This window comes from Molothrus aeneus, chromosome 13, assembly GCF_037042795.1.
Source record: "Molothrus aeneus isolate 106 chromosome 13, BPBGC_Maene_1.0, whole genome shotgun sequence".
Taxonomy (NCBI): domain Eukaryota; kingdom Metazoa; phylum Chordata; class Aves; order Passeriformes; family Icteridae; genus Molothrus; species Molothrus aeneus.
This window is the reverse complement of record NC_089658.1, coordinates 2,224,013-2,239,767: the sequence shown is the minus strand read 5'-3', so window position 1 is coordinate 2,239,767 and position 15,755 is coordinate 2,224,013. Positions and strand designations below refer to the sequence as shown.

General features: G+C 56.8%; 1 protein-coding gene across 5 annotated transcripts; it reads left to right on the top strand.

Moving 5' to 3' along the window:
- The first annotated feature begins 1,787 nt into the window (after positions 1–1,787).
- AP3B2 (adaptor related protein complex 3 subunit beta 2) lies at positions 1,788–13,848 on the top strand. Of its 5 annotated transcripts, none has more exons than XM_066558613.1 (27): positions 1,791–1,951; positions 4,778–4,853; positions 4,965–5,039; positions 5,150–5,245; positions 5,332–5,492; positions 6,034–6,100; positions 6,649–6,831; positions 6,919–7,095; positions 7,323–7,420; positions 7,693–7,747; positions 7,827–7,898; positions 8,044–8,106; positions 8,324–8,456; positions 8,539–8,648; positions 8,722–8,898; positions 8,983–9,169; positions 9,270–9,388; positions 9,596–9,707; positions 10,016–10,217; positions 10,294–10,459; positions 10,543–10,597; positions 11,178–11,284; positions 11,397–11,628; positions 11,729–11,813; positions 12,242–12,339; positions 12,997–13,135; positions 13,364–13,848. In XM_066558613.1, the coding sequence occupies exons 1-27, from the start codon at positions 1,839–1,841 to the stop codon at positions 13,512–13,514; spliced, it is 3,309 nt and encodes a 1,102-aa protein (XP_066414710.1). In that variant the 5' UTR covers positions 1,791–1,838; the 3' UTR covers positions 13,515–13,848. The 5 variants fall into 5 exon arrangements, with proteins under 5 accessions (XP_066414712.1, XP_066414710.1, XP_066414709.1 ...); XM_066558612.1 differs by having other exon boundaries at positions 6,916–7,095; XM_066558614.1 differs by lacking the exon at positions 4,778–4,853 and having other exon boundaries at positions 1,848–1,951; positions 6,916–7,095.
- The last annotated feature ends 1,907 nt before the right edge of the window (positions 13,849–15,755 follow it).

Below are 15,755 nucleotides of genomic sequence, written 5' to 3'. Positions count from 1 at the left end.
CCCAGGGGTCAGCTCTGTGTCCAGTCCTGGTCAACCTCTTCATTACTGGTCCATTTGATGAGGTAGAGTGTATCTGCAGTGAGGGGGAGCGAGTCACCAACCCGTGGTGGTGCTGGCACCCCAGAGTGCTGGGTCCTGTGCTGGGCTCTCCAGCATGAGAGAGACAGGGACACACTGGAGAGACACCACAAAGGGCCACCAAGGGTCTGGAGCATTTCCCTAGGGAGGGAAGCTGGATGAGCTGGGACAGTTCAGCAGGAAGGAGGGAATGTCCAGTGGGATTTTATCTCTGTTTATTGGGGGGGGAAGAAGGGGGAATCTTCTCTGTGTCTCCTGAGGGTTGGGGTCGCCGGGAGAGCAGCAGGGTCTCCAGGAAGGTCTGAGATCCAAGCAGGGCTGGGGGCCCTGGGAGGGCTGTGGGGGCCCTGGGAGGGCTGGAATGAGTGTGTTTCTGTGCTAAAGATTAATTGGTGTCCATTAATTAGATGCTTTATTCAATTCTGCTACCTGAACCATGGCCATTTTCCCTCCCTGCCCCATTCCTGTGGGATGGGGTGAGTGCTGTCCCATCACACAGCTCCAGGGCTTGTCAGTTGCCTGGAGAAACAATAGTGGGAATATCTGCCAATAGTATAAAGTACCTGGGAAAAATCAAAGAAATGCAAACAGAATCTTATAATAACATAAATAATGATACCTTATGACTGATATAATTTATAGTAATATATAAAATATATATATGAAACACTGTAATAGGCATAGTCATATCTACAATAATATTTGTATTTAACATCTGTAGTATAGTTAATATATGATCATATATCTAGTATATAATTCCTATCATGTTATTGATAATAATATTAAATATAAACTGCAATATCTATAAGAATAATATAAATTAATACCATACCTAATATATATAATAATTTAGATATCATATATCATATATACTACCATGTGGAATATAGATCATAAAATATTGAATTTTATCAGATAGTAGATAATACATAATACATAATACATAATACAATATGTAATATGTACCACATTAAATAATATATACTATATAATAGAATTCATATAATCTGCAATATAATATAACATATACCATAACATGTGGCATATATAACTTATTGCATATATTATATAATATATAAACTGTAGAATGTAGAATGGTTTATGGATTATCTATAACATAGCATGTTATAGATATGCCATTGAATATGGCAAATATATAGTATTGCATACTTAATGAAATCTGTAATATTTTATAATGTAATGTAATAAATAACATGCAATATATGGTATATAGTATGCAGCATGTAACAGAGTATATAAATTATATGTAATGTATAAATAAATGTATATTATGTGTACTGCACACAGTATTACATATAAAATGTAATACAGTAGGATTTAATAATTCATATTATAACACCCGAACATATAACATTCTTTACTGTAATGTAATCTATTTTAAATACATCTAATTATAATCATACACAATCATCTCTATTACAATAATTATAAGATTTTTGTGGTTCTGGACGGGTATGTGTGCGGCTGTGAGCTCAGTGACTGTCCCTCTATCACAGCCATGTCCCCAGCTTTGCTCTCCTAAGCTCACCCGTGTCCCGCTCCCAAACCTGCGCAGGTGCGGGGCCGCAGGGACCCCTGTGGGGCAGCCGGGCTCCCCTTGCGCCGCCGTTCCCGGTGCCGGCGGGGGTCGGTGCAGCCGGGCTGCCCCCGGCGGGGGCCGGGCCCGTCCCCGCCCGCGCTGACATCAGTTCCCTCCCGCGTCCCCCCCGCATCCCGCATCCCGCATCCCTCCCGCCGCCATGGCCGCCAGCCCGGCCTACGGCGAGGAGAAGGGCGGCTCCTCCAGCCTGGGCGAGCCCGAGTACGGCCACGACCCCGCCAGCGGCGGCATCTTCTCCTCCGACTACAAGAGGTGGGGACAATGCGGGCGCAGGGGACAAGGACGAGCCGGCCCGTGCGGCCGCCGCTGAGGCCTTCGCCGCCGCGCTTGGCGGGGATGTGGTACCCGAGCCGGGGCTGGAGCGGCCCCCGACGTGGGGACGGGGACAGGGACGGGGATGTGGATGAGGATGGTGATGGGGATGTGGATAGGAATAGGGATAAGGATGAGGATGGGGACAGGGATGGGGCAGGGAATGCGGTCACGTCGCCGCCACCGTCACTGCAGGTTGCAAAGGCCGGAGAGGGTGGGAACACCGCGGGATTTTGGAGATGGTGCGGTTGGGGGAGATGTGCGGGGATCCCCCTTGAGCCTCCCACCCTCGGGCTGGGGCATCCCGGGCGCGGTGTTCCCACCACGGGATCTGCTGGATCCTGTGGCTCTCCTGAGCTCAGCCCCCCACCGCATCGAGGGGGGCGATGTTGAGGAATGTCACCCTGCCGTGGGACAGGCTCCTGCGGGGGGCAGGGGTGAAGAGCAGTGGGGGGTGTGCTCCTGGAGCTGCAGGGATGTCTCTTGGCCCTCCTTAGTGTCAGTGTCCCCCACTCTGGCGCTGTCCCCCCGTCCCTGCTGCCCCAGCAGGAAATCACTGAGTCACCGTCTGACAGCATCACACTCTCTACCCCCGGCTGTGTCCCCCAGTCCAGCAGGGTCTCCCCATCCCTGCCCCTCTGGTGGTATCCCCCCATATGACAGTGTCCCTCCTGTCCTGATTCCCTGGCAGTGTCCCCCACTTTGAATGCGTATCCCATCCTGATCTCTTGGCAATGTCCCCCGTTTGGGAGTGTCCCCTCTCTCCCTGTACTCCTCCCTAATGCTGCAGAGTGTCCCCCATTCTGGATGTGTCCCTGATTTGTGATCTGCTGGCAGTGTCCCCATCTCACTGGGTCTCCCCTTCCCTGAACCCCTGGCAGAGTCCCCTTTCCCCTGATACTCTTGCAATGTCCCCAGTATGACAGTGTCCAGCCAGTCCTGAGCTCCTGGCACTGTCCCCCACTCTGGATGTGCCCCATCCATGACCTTCCAGCAATATCCCCATTTCATGCTGTCCCCCCCTTTCCTGATCCCTTAGTAGTGTCCCTTGCAGTGTAACACTCCCTACCCCTGGCTGTGTCCCCCAGTATGACAATTTCCCCCAGCCCTGATCCACCAGCAGTGTCCTCCAGTCTGGCAGTGCCCTCTATCCATGACCCACTGGCAGTGTCTCCATCTCAGAGTGTTTGTCCCTCCCACAGGCCCCTGGCAGTGTCCCCCAGTTTGTCCAAGTCTCCCCCTCTCTGATCCCTCCTTGGCAATGTCTCCCAGCCTGGAAATACTCCCCTGCTCCCATGTCTGCCAGTGTCCCCTGACCCCCACTGGCAGTGTCCCCCACTCTGGAAGCATCCCCCAGCCCTGACACGCTGGTTGTGTCTCCCCGTCTGTCCAGGTTACTTCAGTGATCTGCTACCAGTGCCTCCCACTCTGGCAGTGTCACCGCCCTCATGGCAGTGTCCCCTTACCCCTGACCTCCTGGCAGTGTCCCTCACACCCACAGTGTCCCCCACATCCACAGTGTCATTATAATCTGCATGCTGCTCTTTGCCAGAGCCACACCAGGTCTGTCACCAGTCCCGTGAGCCATCTATGGCATCCATAGCACATGGGACAAGACAAATGCACCCAGTGTGACCCCACCTCCCAGGTCGGACACCCACAGGTGCCCCATCATGCCACCCTACCACCCAGGCACAGTGTCCCACCATGATGTGCGTTCCCTGCCCAGGACTGAGCCACTCAGCACTGGGGAAGGAGCTCCCTGCAGTGTCCCCAGGTCCCAGCTGCAGGTCAGATGTCACTTTGGACGTGACATCCCAGGCTGGCCTCACCCACTGGGAGCTGCGTCCTGATCTCGGCTGCAACCCAACCCCAACCACGGCATCAGGTTTCAGCCCACTGTGCTGGGCAGAGGAGCGGGGCCACAGCCCTGTCACCATCCCCAGGGCCACTACCGCCTGTCACAGCCATGGTGTCCTTGCCGCCAGTGCAGAAACTGCTGCGGCAGCTGCCGGTGGGGCCGGCTGGCTGGCCGAAAACACCAGAGGGTGCTGGTGTGGCCGAGGAGGTGACAAGCCCGGTGCTGGCCCCCGAGGCTGGACAAGCCACCTGCTACAGCGCCCTGCGAGCCGATGAGCTGCGGCCACTCGCCAGCACCAAGCCCGCAGGGGACACTGGCACCGGGCCACCGCCGCGGTAAGACTCCCCCAGGGAGTGCCCCCAGGACCCTCTGGTGATGGTGGCTCTGGACATGCATCGTCCCATGGGTGTCACCCTCAGATGCAGCCTTGCAGGTGCCCCCAGTTTAAGGGATGACCAGTGTCCCTTAGAAAAGAGGACAGTGGAAACAACTTTACAAAAGGCTGGTGGCATTTTCCCAGTCCAGGGAGGGGACCAGGGAAGGACTTTGCATCAGGGTGTGCTGGCACATCCATGCCACTGTGTCCATGAGGGAACAAGGGATACCCAGCCAAGCCAGGATGGAGCTGGTGATGGGCACCTGTGGTTTAGGGTGACAACCACAGCCAGGATGGGAAGGGGTTCTTGCCCCAGTGCCTGGGATGAGGATGGCACTGGGCGCTAGCACCATGCCAGTCCCTCCGGTTCCTCTTTCACCTTGCTGTAACTCAACTCCTGTTCCCATAAATATTTCATGATGAAGGGTTGGATTGCCAGCCTGATGGAAGGCTGGGATCAGAAAAAAAAAAGACTAAAAACAGGTAAAAATGTGAAAATGGGATTTTTTTCCCCCCTGGTGTGGTTCAGGCATGATGACCTCAAGGAGATGCTTGACAGCAACAAGGATTCACTCAAGCTGGAGGCCATGAAGAGGATTGTGGCGGTGGGTGTTGTTGTCACTGGTGGGGACCACTGCTGGTGCCAAGCTGACTCATGCTATACCAGCCCCTGCAGTGCCAGCTGCCCAGTGTCACACCACTTCTTTTCCCCCTAGATGATTGCCCGTGGTAAAAACGCCTCTGATCTCTTCCCAGCTGTGGTGAAAAACGTTGCCTGCAAGAACATTGAGGTGAGGAAGATCTTGAGTGGCCCTGGCAGCATCCCAGGGTCTGGCACTTTCCCTGTTTTTGGGGATTGGCTGGAGTTTGGGGGCTCTGAGGTGGCACCTTCACCCTGCAGGTGAAGAAGCTGGTGTACGTGTACCTGGTGCGCTATGCAGAAGAGCAGCAGGATCTGGCCCTGCTCTCCATCTCCACCTTCCAGCGAGGACTCAAGGTGGGCTGGTCTGAGGACCCAGGGGAGGTCTGGAGGAGCACTGAGCCTCCCACAGCTGCACTGCAGCCCCCCTCATGTCCCCACAGGACCCCAACCAGCTGATCCGTGCCAGCGCCCTGCGGGTCCTGTCCAGCATCCGCGTGCCCATCATCGTGCCCATCATGATGCTGGCCATCAAGGAGGCCGCCTCGGACATGTCCCCGTACGTGCGCAAGACAGCCGCCCATGCCATCCCCAAGCTGTACAGGTAACGGGGAGGGGATCAGCTGCTGAATGTAAGGTACACCAGTTGTTGTGATAAAGCAGCCAGGACTCAGTTTCTTCATGCAGAAGAGCCAATTCTTTAGTCACAAAGCTGATATTTACAGGAAATATCAGAAGGCACTGTATTAGACCTAATTGGCTGACAATACACTGACACTCAGTTTATTAGTCAGTAAATGGCCAGGGTGTACATCTGTCAAATCTCTCCATTTTTGGTTAGTTTACATATTTTGTTCACTGATTCCCATGGGAGAGATTTCTTGTTTATTACAGGTGCAGACAGTTTTTTGCTAGAATAGCTTGTTATGCTAATTGCTTTCACTCTTGTGATTTTTCACGCAGGGAAGTTACAAGCTAACTGCTAGCTTAGCTAGAGTAATAGGGCCTAAATCATATTTTAGAAGGCCTTTCTTTTATAATTTCTTTACCTGTATGCAACATCAATAAGGGTCTTGGCTGCTTGGTACAGGCAGGGATGGGGAGGAGTTTGGTCCAGCATCACCTGCCCTGCTCCTCCCTCACAGCCTCGACTCAGACCAGAAGGACCAGCTCATCGAAGTGATCGAGAAGCTGCTGGCCGACAAAACCACAGTGAGCAGGATTCTGTGTCTCCCCCCCTCTAAATCTGGGAACATCACTGGCCTTGTGCCCTCATGGGGATGGAGGTGTTCCCACCAAATTGGTGTCATCTTGGGGATGCTGCTATCCCCACAGGGCTGGCATCCTCATGGGATGCCATTGTCCTCACTGATCCAACAGCCATGAAGGGATGCAGCCATCTCCCAAGCCAACATCTTTGTGGGAATGTCACTGTCCCTAGCAAGACAGAATCCTCATAAGAATGCCACTGTCCCCACTGATCCAGCATTCTCACAGGAATGCAGATGTTCCCACCAAATTAGTGTCCTTGTGGGGATGAAGACATCCCTGGAGAGCTGGCATCCTTGTGGGAGTGCTGCTGTCCCTACTGGGCCAACAGCCTCATGGGAATTCATCAACTCCACTGAGCTGGCATCCCTACAAGGAAGGGTTGCCCACCAAACCAGCACCCTTATGGAGATGCCACCATCCCCACCAAACCAACACCTTGTTGATGATCCCACCACTCCAGGAAGTCACCCCAAGCTTTTCTTCTGCAGCTGGTGGCTGGCAGCGTGGTGATGGCATTCGAGGAGGTTTGCCCAGAGCGCATAGACCTCATCCACAAGAACTACCGCAAGCTCTGCAACCTGCTCATCGATGTGGAGGAGTGGGGGCAGGTGGTCATCATCAACATGCTGACCCGCTACGCACGCACCCAGTTCCTCAGCCCCAACCAGAACGTAAGTTGGGATGTCCTGGGAGCCCCTAGGGAGGTGGGGTGAAGGGGGAGTGTTCTTGGGAATGAAAATGATCCCACCTGCCAGCAGGAGTCCTTGCTGGAGGAGAACACTGAGAAGGCTTTCTATGGCTCTGAGGAGGAGGACTCCAAGGATGCCAAGGCAGAGGCAGCCTCGCTGGCCAAGCGCAAGCCCTACGTCATGGACCCCGACCACCGCCTCCTCCTGCGCAACACCAAGCCCCTGCTGCAGAGCCGCAACGCTGCAGTGAGACCCTCACTCCCACCCTGTTCCTTCCCACTGGTGGTGTCCGTCTGTCTGGGCTTATGATGTCCCCACAGTCTAGGACTCACTGGGATGCTTGAGGGACACCCAGAAGTGGGTGTCCTCAGGGTCAGGCTACCTCCAAGTGTTGAGAGTGGGACTGGGGGACACGGCCATTCCTCAGGGTGTCCCCCATTCCCACCATGTGACACTTGGGTGTGTGTCCATAGGTGGTGATGGCTGTGGCACAGCTCTACTTCCACCTGGCACCCAAGGCAGAGGTTGGAGTCATTGCCAAGGCACTGGTACGGCTCCTGCGGAGTCACAGGTCTGTGGCACCTTGGCTGTGGTGGTGTCCTACCCCTCCACCCCAGTTGTTGGAACCTATGTGGAGCTCCAAGACCCTTTTTGAGAGACCCCCCAAAAAGCCCATCCCTTGAGGGACATCAGGTTGGAGGCCTTTTTGGGCTGGTCCAGACATGGGGTGACAGCATCTTGGTGGCACCAGGCTGGTGGTGGGTCCTGGCCCATATTCACAGGGACTTACTGAGGGTGCTTGGCCCTTGCCCCAGTGACCATGTCCCCTCTTTGTCCCCACAGTGAGGTGCAGTATGTTGTGCTACAGAATGTGGCCACCATGTCCATCAAGCGGCGGGTGAGTCTCAGACTTGGTGTGGGAGGAGTTGGCCCTGTTGACCCAGAGATGACACTAATGTCTCTGGCTGTACATGCAGGGGATGTTTGAGCCCTACCTGAAAAGTTTCTACATCCGCTCAACGGACCCCACACAGATCAAGATCCTCAAGGTGAGCTGGAAACACCTGTCAGGAGTGGGTTTGGGGCTTCATGGAGCCCTTTCTTTGGGTCAGCTGTCCTCATGCCCTGGGGACAGGAGGACATCAAGACCCCTGTGCCCTGTCACCATGCCCCATCTCTTCCTCATTTCCACAGCTGGAGGTCCTCACCAACCTGGCCAATGAGACCAACATCTCCACCATCCTGAGAGAGTTCCAGGTATGCCATGGCCATACTGAGGCTGCCACCTTGGCATGGCTCTTGGTGCCAAACCACCACCATGGAGGGGGCAGAGGAGAGCCCCTCCAGGAGGAGTGGGCTGAGGCCATACCAACCCCATCAGCAGTTCCAAAGGGCCCCAATGTGTGACCACTGCCAGGGGGGATGTCCAGCACTGGCACATGGGTGACATGTCATGTGTGCCCTTCATGTGCAGACCTACATCCGCAGCATGGACAAGGACTTTGTGGCGGCCACTATCCAAGCCATCGGGCGCTGTGCCACCAACATCGGGAAGGTGCGGGACACCTGCCTCAATGGCCTGGTCCAGCTCCTCTCCAACAGGGATGGTGAGTACACACAGCAGGGTTGAAATGGGAGCTCCATCACTCTCAGGGCAGGACCCAACTGAGGCTGGGTCTCTGCCCACAGAGCTGGTGGTGGCCGAATCCGTGGTGGTCATCAAAAAGCTGCTGCAGATGCAGCCGGCCCAGCACAGCGAGATCATCAAGCACATGGCCAAGCTCACTGACAACATCCAGGTTGGTTGGGGTGTTGCTGACCCACAGGAGCAGGGGATGGCAGCAGTGCCACATGTCTGGGGGCATTTCACAGGTGCCAATGGCACGGGCCAGCATCTTGTGGCTCATTGGCGAGTACTGCGAGCACGTGCCCAAGATCGCACCTGATGTGCTGCGCAAGATGGCCAAGTCCTTCACCAACGAGGAGGACATTGTCAAGCTGCAGGTCATCAATCTGGCAGCTAAGCTCTACCTGACCAACTCTAAGCAGGTACTGGGGATGTGATCCTAGGGTGGGCCTCAGTTTCCCTGCCAGGGAGGGAGAGGCCAGCCCTGAGCATGTTCTCTGCTGCAGAGCAAGCTGCTGACCCAGTACGTCCTCAACTTGGCCAAGTATGACCAGAATTATGACATCCGCGACCGGGCTCGCTTCATCCGCCAGCTCATCGTGCCCACTGAGAAGAGCGGGGCCCTCAATAAATACGCCAAGAAACTCTTCCTGGCCCAAAAACCAGCTCCCATCTTGGAATCTTCTTTCAAAGGTACCCATCCCTGATCACAGGGCATTGGGACATGGGGCACAAGCTGTCACCACAATGTTGCATGGCTCTCCCTGAGCTGCTTCCTTTCACCTCGTTGTAGATCGGGACCATTTCCAACTGGGCTCCCTGTCCCATCTGCTCAACGCTAAGGCCGTGGGCTACCAGGAGCTGCCCGACTGGCCGGATGAGGCCCCTGACCCCTCTGTGAGGAATGTGGAGGTGCGTGGAGCACCTCAGGTGCATGGGGGAGGAGGGGCCAAGGTGAGGACACTGACTCAAGGTCTTGGAAGAGCCCCAGAAGGTGCCTAGGTACTGCTCACCTGTCCCCATTCCCTCACACATCCACTTGGGGATGGGGGACAAGGGTGGGTGTTTGGATCCCCCAGTCATGGGGATGGCCCTGCTCCATCAACCCTGTGCCAGCAGGTTCCTGAGTGGACCAAGTGCACCAGCCGGGAGAAGAGGAAGGAGAAGGTGGAGAAGCCTTTCTACTCTGACTCAGAGGGCGAGTCAGGGCCCACAGAGTCAGCAGACAGTGGTAAGGACCTGAGGGCATGAGATATTGGGCAGTGGTCACCATGGCCATCAGGCAGGTGCCACAATGGTGGGGCATTGGACAGGGGACATGACAGTGGAGACACCCCGTCATGGGAGGGACATGGCAGGAGATGTAGAGGGAGGCAGTGGTGGGCAGTGGGACTATCCAGGAATGCAGCGGGAGGATGCAGTGGAGAGGCAGCAGCAGGTGTGGGGATGCAGTGGGAGGATGGAGGATGTAGTGGGATGAAATGAGAGATGGAGAAATGTGGGGGGACACAGCAGCAGGGCTGAGCTGTGCCCCCACAGAGCCCGAGTCCGGCAGCGAAGAGAACGGCAGCAGCAGCAGCTCTGGCAGCTCCAGCTCTGGCAGCGAGGAGGAGGATGAGGAAGAGGAGGAGGACGACAGTGGCGAGCAGTCAGAGGACAAGGAGGAGGAGGAGGAGGAGAAGAGGCCAAAGAGGAAGGACAAGGAAGGTTCCCATAAGGCAGTCTTGGGGACCGCAGGCAGGTACGCCCTGGGAAGGCAGGGGGATGCTCCCAGTGAAACCCCCACTCCAATCCCCTGAGCTGGGCTCTCCCTGTAGCCCCAGCGAGGAAGAGGAGGAGGAGGAAGGGGCAAAGAAGGCCAAGAAGAAGGCCCCGCAGGGGAGGAAGGGCCGTGCCGAAACCTCATCAGAGGCCAGCACCTCTGAGAGCAGCTCCTCTGGCTCCGACTCGGGCTCCGAGGCAGAGGCCAAGCAGAGGAAGGCGGTGAGGGCTGGGATGGGCTGGGATGGGGGCTGCACAGGGATACCTGGACCCTCTATTGAACTCCCATCTCTGCCCTGCTGCAGCCCCCCAGCAGCAAGGCCAGCTCCAAGGAGATCTCCCTGCTTGACCTGGATGACTGTGAGTGGCTGCCTGGAACACGTGAATGGCCGTGGTGGTGGTGCTGGGGAAACTGAGGCATGAGCACTCTCCCCAGTGCCATCAGGACTTCATGGGTCCTTTGGAAGCTGCAAAGCTGGGACAAGAACAGGTGTGGTGAGGGGTCCTTGTCCCCAGAGGATGGCTGTGGGACAGGCAGCTGTGCCTGTTGGATTGTCCCCATGTGGCTGTGCACGGGGACAGCCTACAGGGTTGTGTCTACACCCATGGAGCTGTGCTACTGGGCTGTCCTTGTGTGGCTCTCCCCATGGGACTATGCCACCAGGGCTGACCCCACATGGCTGTCCCCATGGGGCTATCCCCATGAGGCTGTCCCCATGGAGCTGTCCCCATGGCACTATGCCACCATTCTGTCCTCATATGGCTGTCCCCATGTGGTTGTCCCCATGGAGCTGTGGCATTGGGCCTGTCCCCATGCTATTGTCCCCATGGAACTGAGCCACTAGAACTGTCCCTGTGTGGGTGTCCCTATGGGGCTATGCTCACAGCCATGGGGCTGTGAGCTCTTTTAACCCTTTCCTCCCCCCTCCCCACCTTGCAGTCACTCCGCCTCCTCCCCAGCCCATCCCCTCCAGCAGCATCATCTCCACCAGCCTGGTGACTGACCTGGAGGGCCTCACTCTCACCGACACCTCCCTGACACCCACCGTAAGTGTCCCCCATGCCCTCCCTGGGGAGGTCCCAGTCCTCCTGTCACCCGTGGGGGCTCCTGGACCCTCTGCCACCTGCAGGGGTTGCAGGCCACTGTCCCCTGGTGCAGCTGCTGAGCCCGGCATTCAGTGCGGTGAAGACCTACGAGCTGCTGCACCGCATGGCAGGCGAGGGGCTGGCGGTGGAGTACTGCTTCAGCCGCCGGCCCTTCCCGGGAGACCCCCACATGGTGGCCGTCCAGATCCAGATCTCCAACAACACCGACACCGAGGTGAAGAACCTGCGGGTCAATGAACCCAAGCCACTATCTGGCATGCGGATACAGGAGTTCCCTGAGATCGGTATGGCATGGCATGGCACGGCGTGGCTGTGACGCTGTGGGAGAGTGGGGACAGGGGTTGGGTGGGAATGTGGGATGTAGTGGCAGCCCTGTGGTTCCAGAGCACCTGGCGCCAGGGGACACAGCCACCGTGGTGATGGGCATCGACTTCTGTGACTCCACCCAGGCGGCAAACTTCCAGCTGTGGTGAGCATCTGGCACCGGGCAGGGCAGGATGGGTGTCCCTAGGGATGCAGGGCATCAGGTGCTCCAGAGATGGGGAAAGTGGGATAGGTATCAACATCCCTCCAGGTAGCAGGAGACAGGAGACAGCAGAAGCAGGGCATGAAGGGATGGAGGACAGCAGGACAGGCACCAGAGTCCTTGCAGGGAAGAGGAGATGGTCAGGTGGGCATGGGGTGGTTGGGGGACAGCAGGAAATGCACATGCCTCTCTGCAAGGGGACAAGGAGGCAGCAGCAGCTCCAGGTCCAGCCTGACAGGTTCCCCCCATTCCTCAGCTCTTTTGTGCCACAGTTTGCGCAGTCACCCCTGCCCAGGGCAGGGATGGGAAGCAGGACATGGAGAGAGGACATAATCTGAGCACATGCCCCTCTCACCTGCCTGTCTCCCCAGCACCCACACGCGCCAGTTCTACGTCTCCATCCAGCCACCCGTGGGGGAGCTCATGGCCCCTGTCTTCATGAGCGAGAACGAGTTCAAGAAGGAGCAGGGTGAGTGGGGCCAGGGATGGGGACAGGGTGCTGCACGGGCACCCACCACTGACACTCACCCCCAATTTTGTCCCCTCTGCCGCCCTCGCTGTGGCCCTAGAGCACCTGGCACGGCCGGGTGAGGGTAAGTGGTTGCTCAGCTGGCCCCTAGACTAGCTCTGCTCCCCTCACACCCCCCCCGCACCCCCAGCCTGTGGGCTGGGGTGACCACCCTGGTGTCAGGGTGGCCTTGTTGGGTCTCCACAAAGTGTGAAGGGCCCATGTCACCCTGGCACTCCCAGAACGGTGTCTGTGAGTGACACCCTGTGTCTCCATGCTTCTGGATCAGCACATCCTCACCCTGACCCCATGGATGAGGGCAGTGTTGAGCAGGGGGCTTGGTGCCCTGTAGCACCTGGCCCCATTGCTGCCACTGTCCAGAGGAACCCAGTCCCAGGGATGTGGCTACTGCCACCAGGCAAGCACATAGGCATGAGCCCAGGAAGGGTTATGAAGGATTTTCCCAACTCCACTGAATCCTCAACCAAGAGCAAGCAGAGCAGCCAGCTCAGGATGTCATGGGGAACCTGAACGCAGGCAGCTGGAGGGGTATGTCAAAGCAGGGCCCAGCAGGATGTGTGGCCAGAGACGGGCAGGTGCCTCTGTTACCTGCTCTAGGGAAGCTGATGGGCATGAGCGAGATCACAGAGAAGCTGACGCTGCCTGAGAAATGCCGAAGTGACCACACCATCGTCCAGCAAGTGACCTCGGCTGCCAACGTGGGCCGCGTGCCCTGCGGTGCCAGCAATGAGTACAGGTAGCTGCACCCCCCCACCTGGATCAGGCAGGCACTGTCACCCCTCTGTTCCCACCCGAATCACAGTGGGGACACTCAGGGCTTCCTTTAGGACGAGGAGCCTGCATGAACCTAAATGGGACAGTGGCCATGGGTAGCAGGCACCTGCCTGTCCCCACCAGAGCATCCCATGGGACCAGAGGGTGATGGGACAGGTTGCCTTGAAGCCCTGTGTTCACCACCCAACAGGTTTGCAGCCAAGACAGTGACAAGCGGGAGCCTGGTACTCATCACCCTGGAGCGGCGGGAGGGCTCCACAGCCCAGCTGACCATCAACAGTGAGAAGATGGTCATTGGCACCATGCTGGTGAAGGACATCATCCAGGCCCTGACGCAGTGACAGCCGGGCTCTGTCGCACCCATGGCCCTGCCCTCCCACCCCTTCTGCCCCATGCTGCTCCCCAAAACAATCCCTTGCACCCATTTCTGCCAGGTTTTTTCCTGCCCTGATCCCAAAAGGGGCGGCAGGCAGCGACTCTCGGGCCAGCTTTGCTGCTGGGTGGAAGGAGCAGGATGCAGCAGATGGGATGCAGGGAGGTGTCCTACTTGGAAGGGCAGAAGCAGTTCCAGCCCCCATGGAGCACAGTGTGGCCCCAGTCCCTCACTGTCATCTCCCGATATAACCCTTATTTATTATGTCCAGGATCTCCCAATAAAGCTCTTCTCCAACCTGCTCCCTTTCCCTCCTCTGTTCTGTGGGCACATCAACCCCAGATTCCCCCCATGCTGGGCTCTGCCAGCCTCCCCAGGGCAGCCACAGGGGACATCAGGGGACCAGCCATCCCTTAGCTGACTGGAAACATGCAGAGTGTCCCAGGGGTGGGTGGCTGCTGGGCCCTGCAGAAAACCTGGCACATGGTGTTGGAGTGAACCCCCCAGGGCAGGAGGTGCTCAGTCAGACCAGGGATCTGAGGAGTCTTGGGAGGGTTCCAGCTATTTATTCAAGGCAGAATTGCTCATGCTTCAACCGCAGAAATACCTGCTACGTCAGGGCTGGGTCTGTTCTGCAGTGTCACTGGAGGGATTCCTGGGGCCAGCTCGGGGAGGCGTTTCATCTCCAAACTGGGATTACAAAAAAAGAAGGAAATCTGACTTTTTATTAAGATCTCTCCTCCCAGCAGGGGCTGGGTGGGATTTCAGTGAGCACTGGCTCTCTCCATCCAAAGCTGCAGCTCAGCGCAGAGTCAGGCCCGGCACCAGAGGCAGAGGATGAGCAAAGGACATGCGGGAAGGTCTGAATCCCGAACCGCCTCCGCTGCCACAAAAAGGGTGAGGGGCTTTCTGCTTTTTCCGGGTAAGAGATGAAAAAAACCCCTTTGTGTTTTCTGATGGGTGAGGAATTCCTGGCTGGAGCAGCAGCAGCAACCGCTGGGTGTCAAGTGCTTGTTCCATAGGGAAAAAGCCCATTCCCATAAGGACAGGGGCTGGAGCTGCAGCTGCCTCACAGGGATCACAATAATGCCACCACCCTATTTCCCTTAGGGAGGCTGATTTAACCCTTGGGCTCCTATCCCTTCATGGGCTTGGTGAGTGCCACAGCCTGTGTATGGAGACATGCCCTTGGAGACCTCACTTTAACCCCCTGGGGGCCCATTCCCTCATGGGGGGTTCAGGGAGCATCACAGCCCGTGTGTGGGAGCTGCCAGCACTGATGCGTCCCTGGGAGGGAGTTTGCAGCCAGGCATCAGTGTCACCATTCCATTCTCCTTAGGGGGACTGATTTAAGCCCTTGAGAGACTCATTCTCCCATGGGGAACCCAAAGAGTGCTGAGCCTGGGTGTGGAGAGCTGCTAGAGCCAAAGGAGGTCTGCAAGGGCTAAAGCCAGGCACCACAGCACTGCCATCACCCCATTTTCCTTGGGGAACCCATTTTAACCCCTTTGCATCTCATTCCACTCAGAGGGGGCTCAGTGAACACCCAGCCTTTGTGTGGCAAGTTACTGGCACTGTGGCGGCTCCCGGGGTTGTGAAGCTGAGAGCCACAGCACTGCCACCATTCCAGAACCTCAGAGGAGCTGATTTAAGTCCTGAGGGGCATTGATTTTAGCCCTTGGGGATCCCATTCCCCGCAGAGTGGGCTTAGCGAGCACCACAGCCTGTTTGTGGGAGATGACAGCGCTGAGGTGTCCCTGTGAAGGCTCCAGATGGACACTGCAGTGCCACCACCATGCCATTCCCCTCACAGGGGCTCATTTAACCCCTCTAGGGTCCCATTCCCTCATGGGATGCTCAGTGAGCACCACAGCCAGTGAGTGGAGAGCTACTGGCACTGAGGTGTCCCCTGGAGAGCTCCACAGTGCCATCATCCCATTCCCCTTAGAGGGGCTTGTTTAACCCCTTGGGGGTCCCATCCCTTCACAGGGGGCACAGTGAATGCCACAGATCATCTGTAGGAGCTGCCAGCACTGAAGCTACCCTTGGGGAACCTCTTTTTTAGTCATGGGGTGTCCCATCCCCTCAGAGGGGGCTCAGCGAGTGCCACAACCTGTGTGTGGAGAGATGCTGGTGCTGAGGTGTCCCTGGGGAGCTTCAGATGGGCACTGCCACCAACATATTGCCCTCACGGGGGGGCTCATTTGAG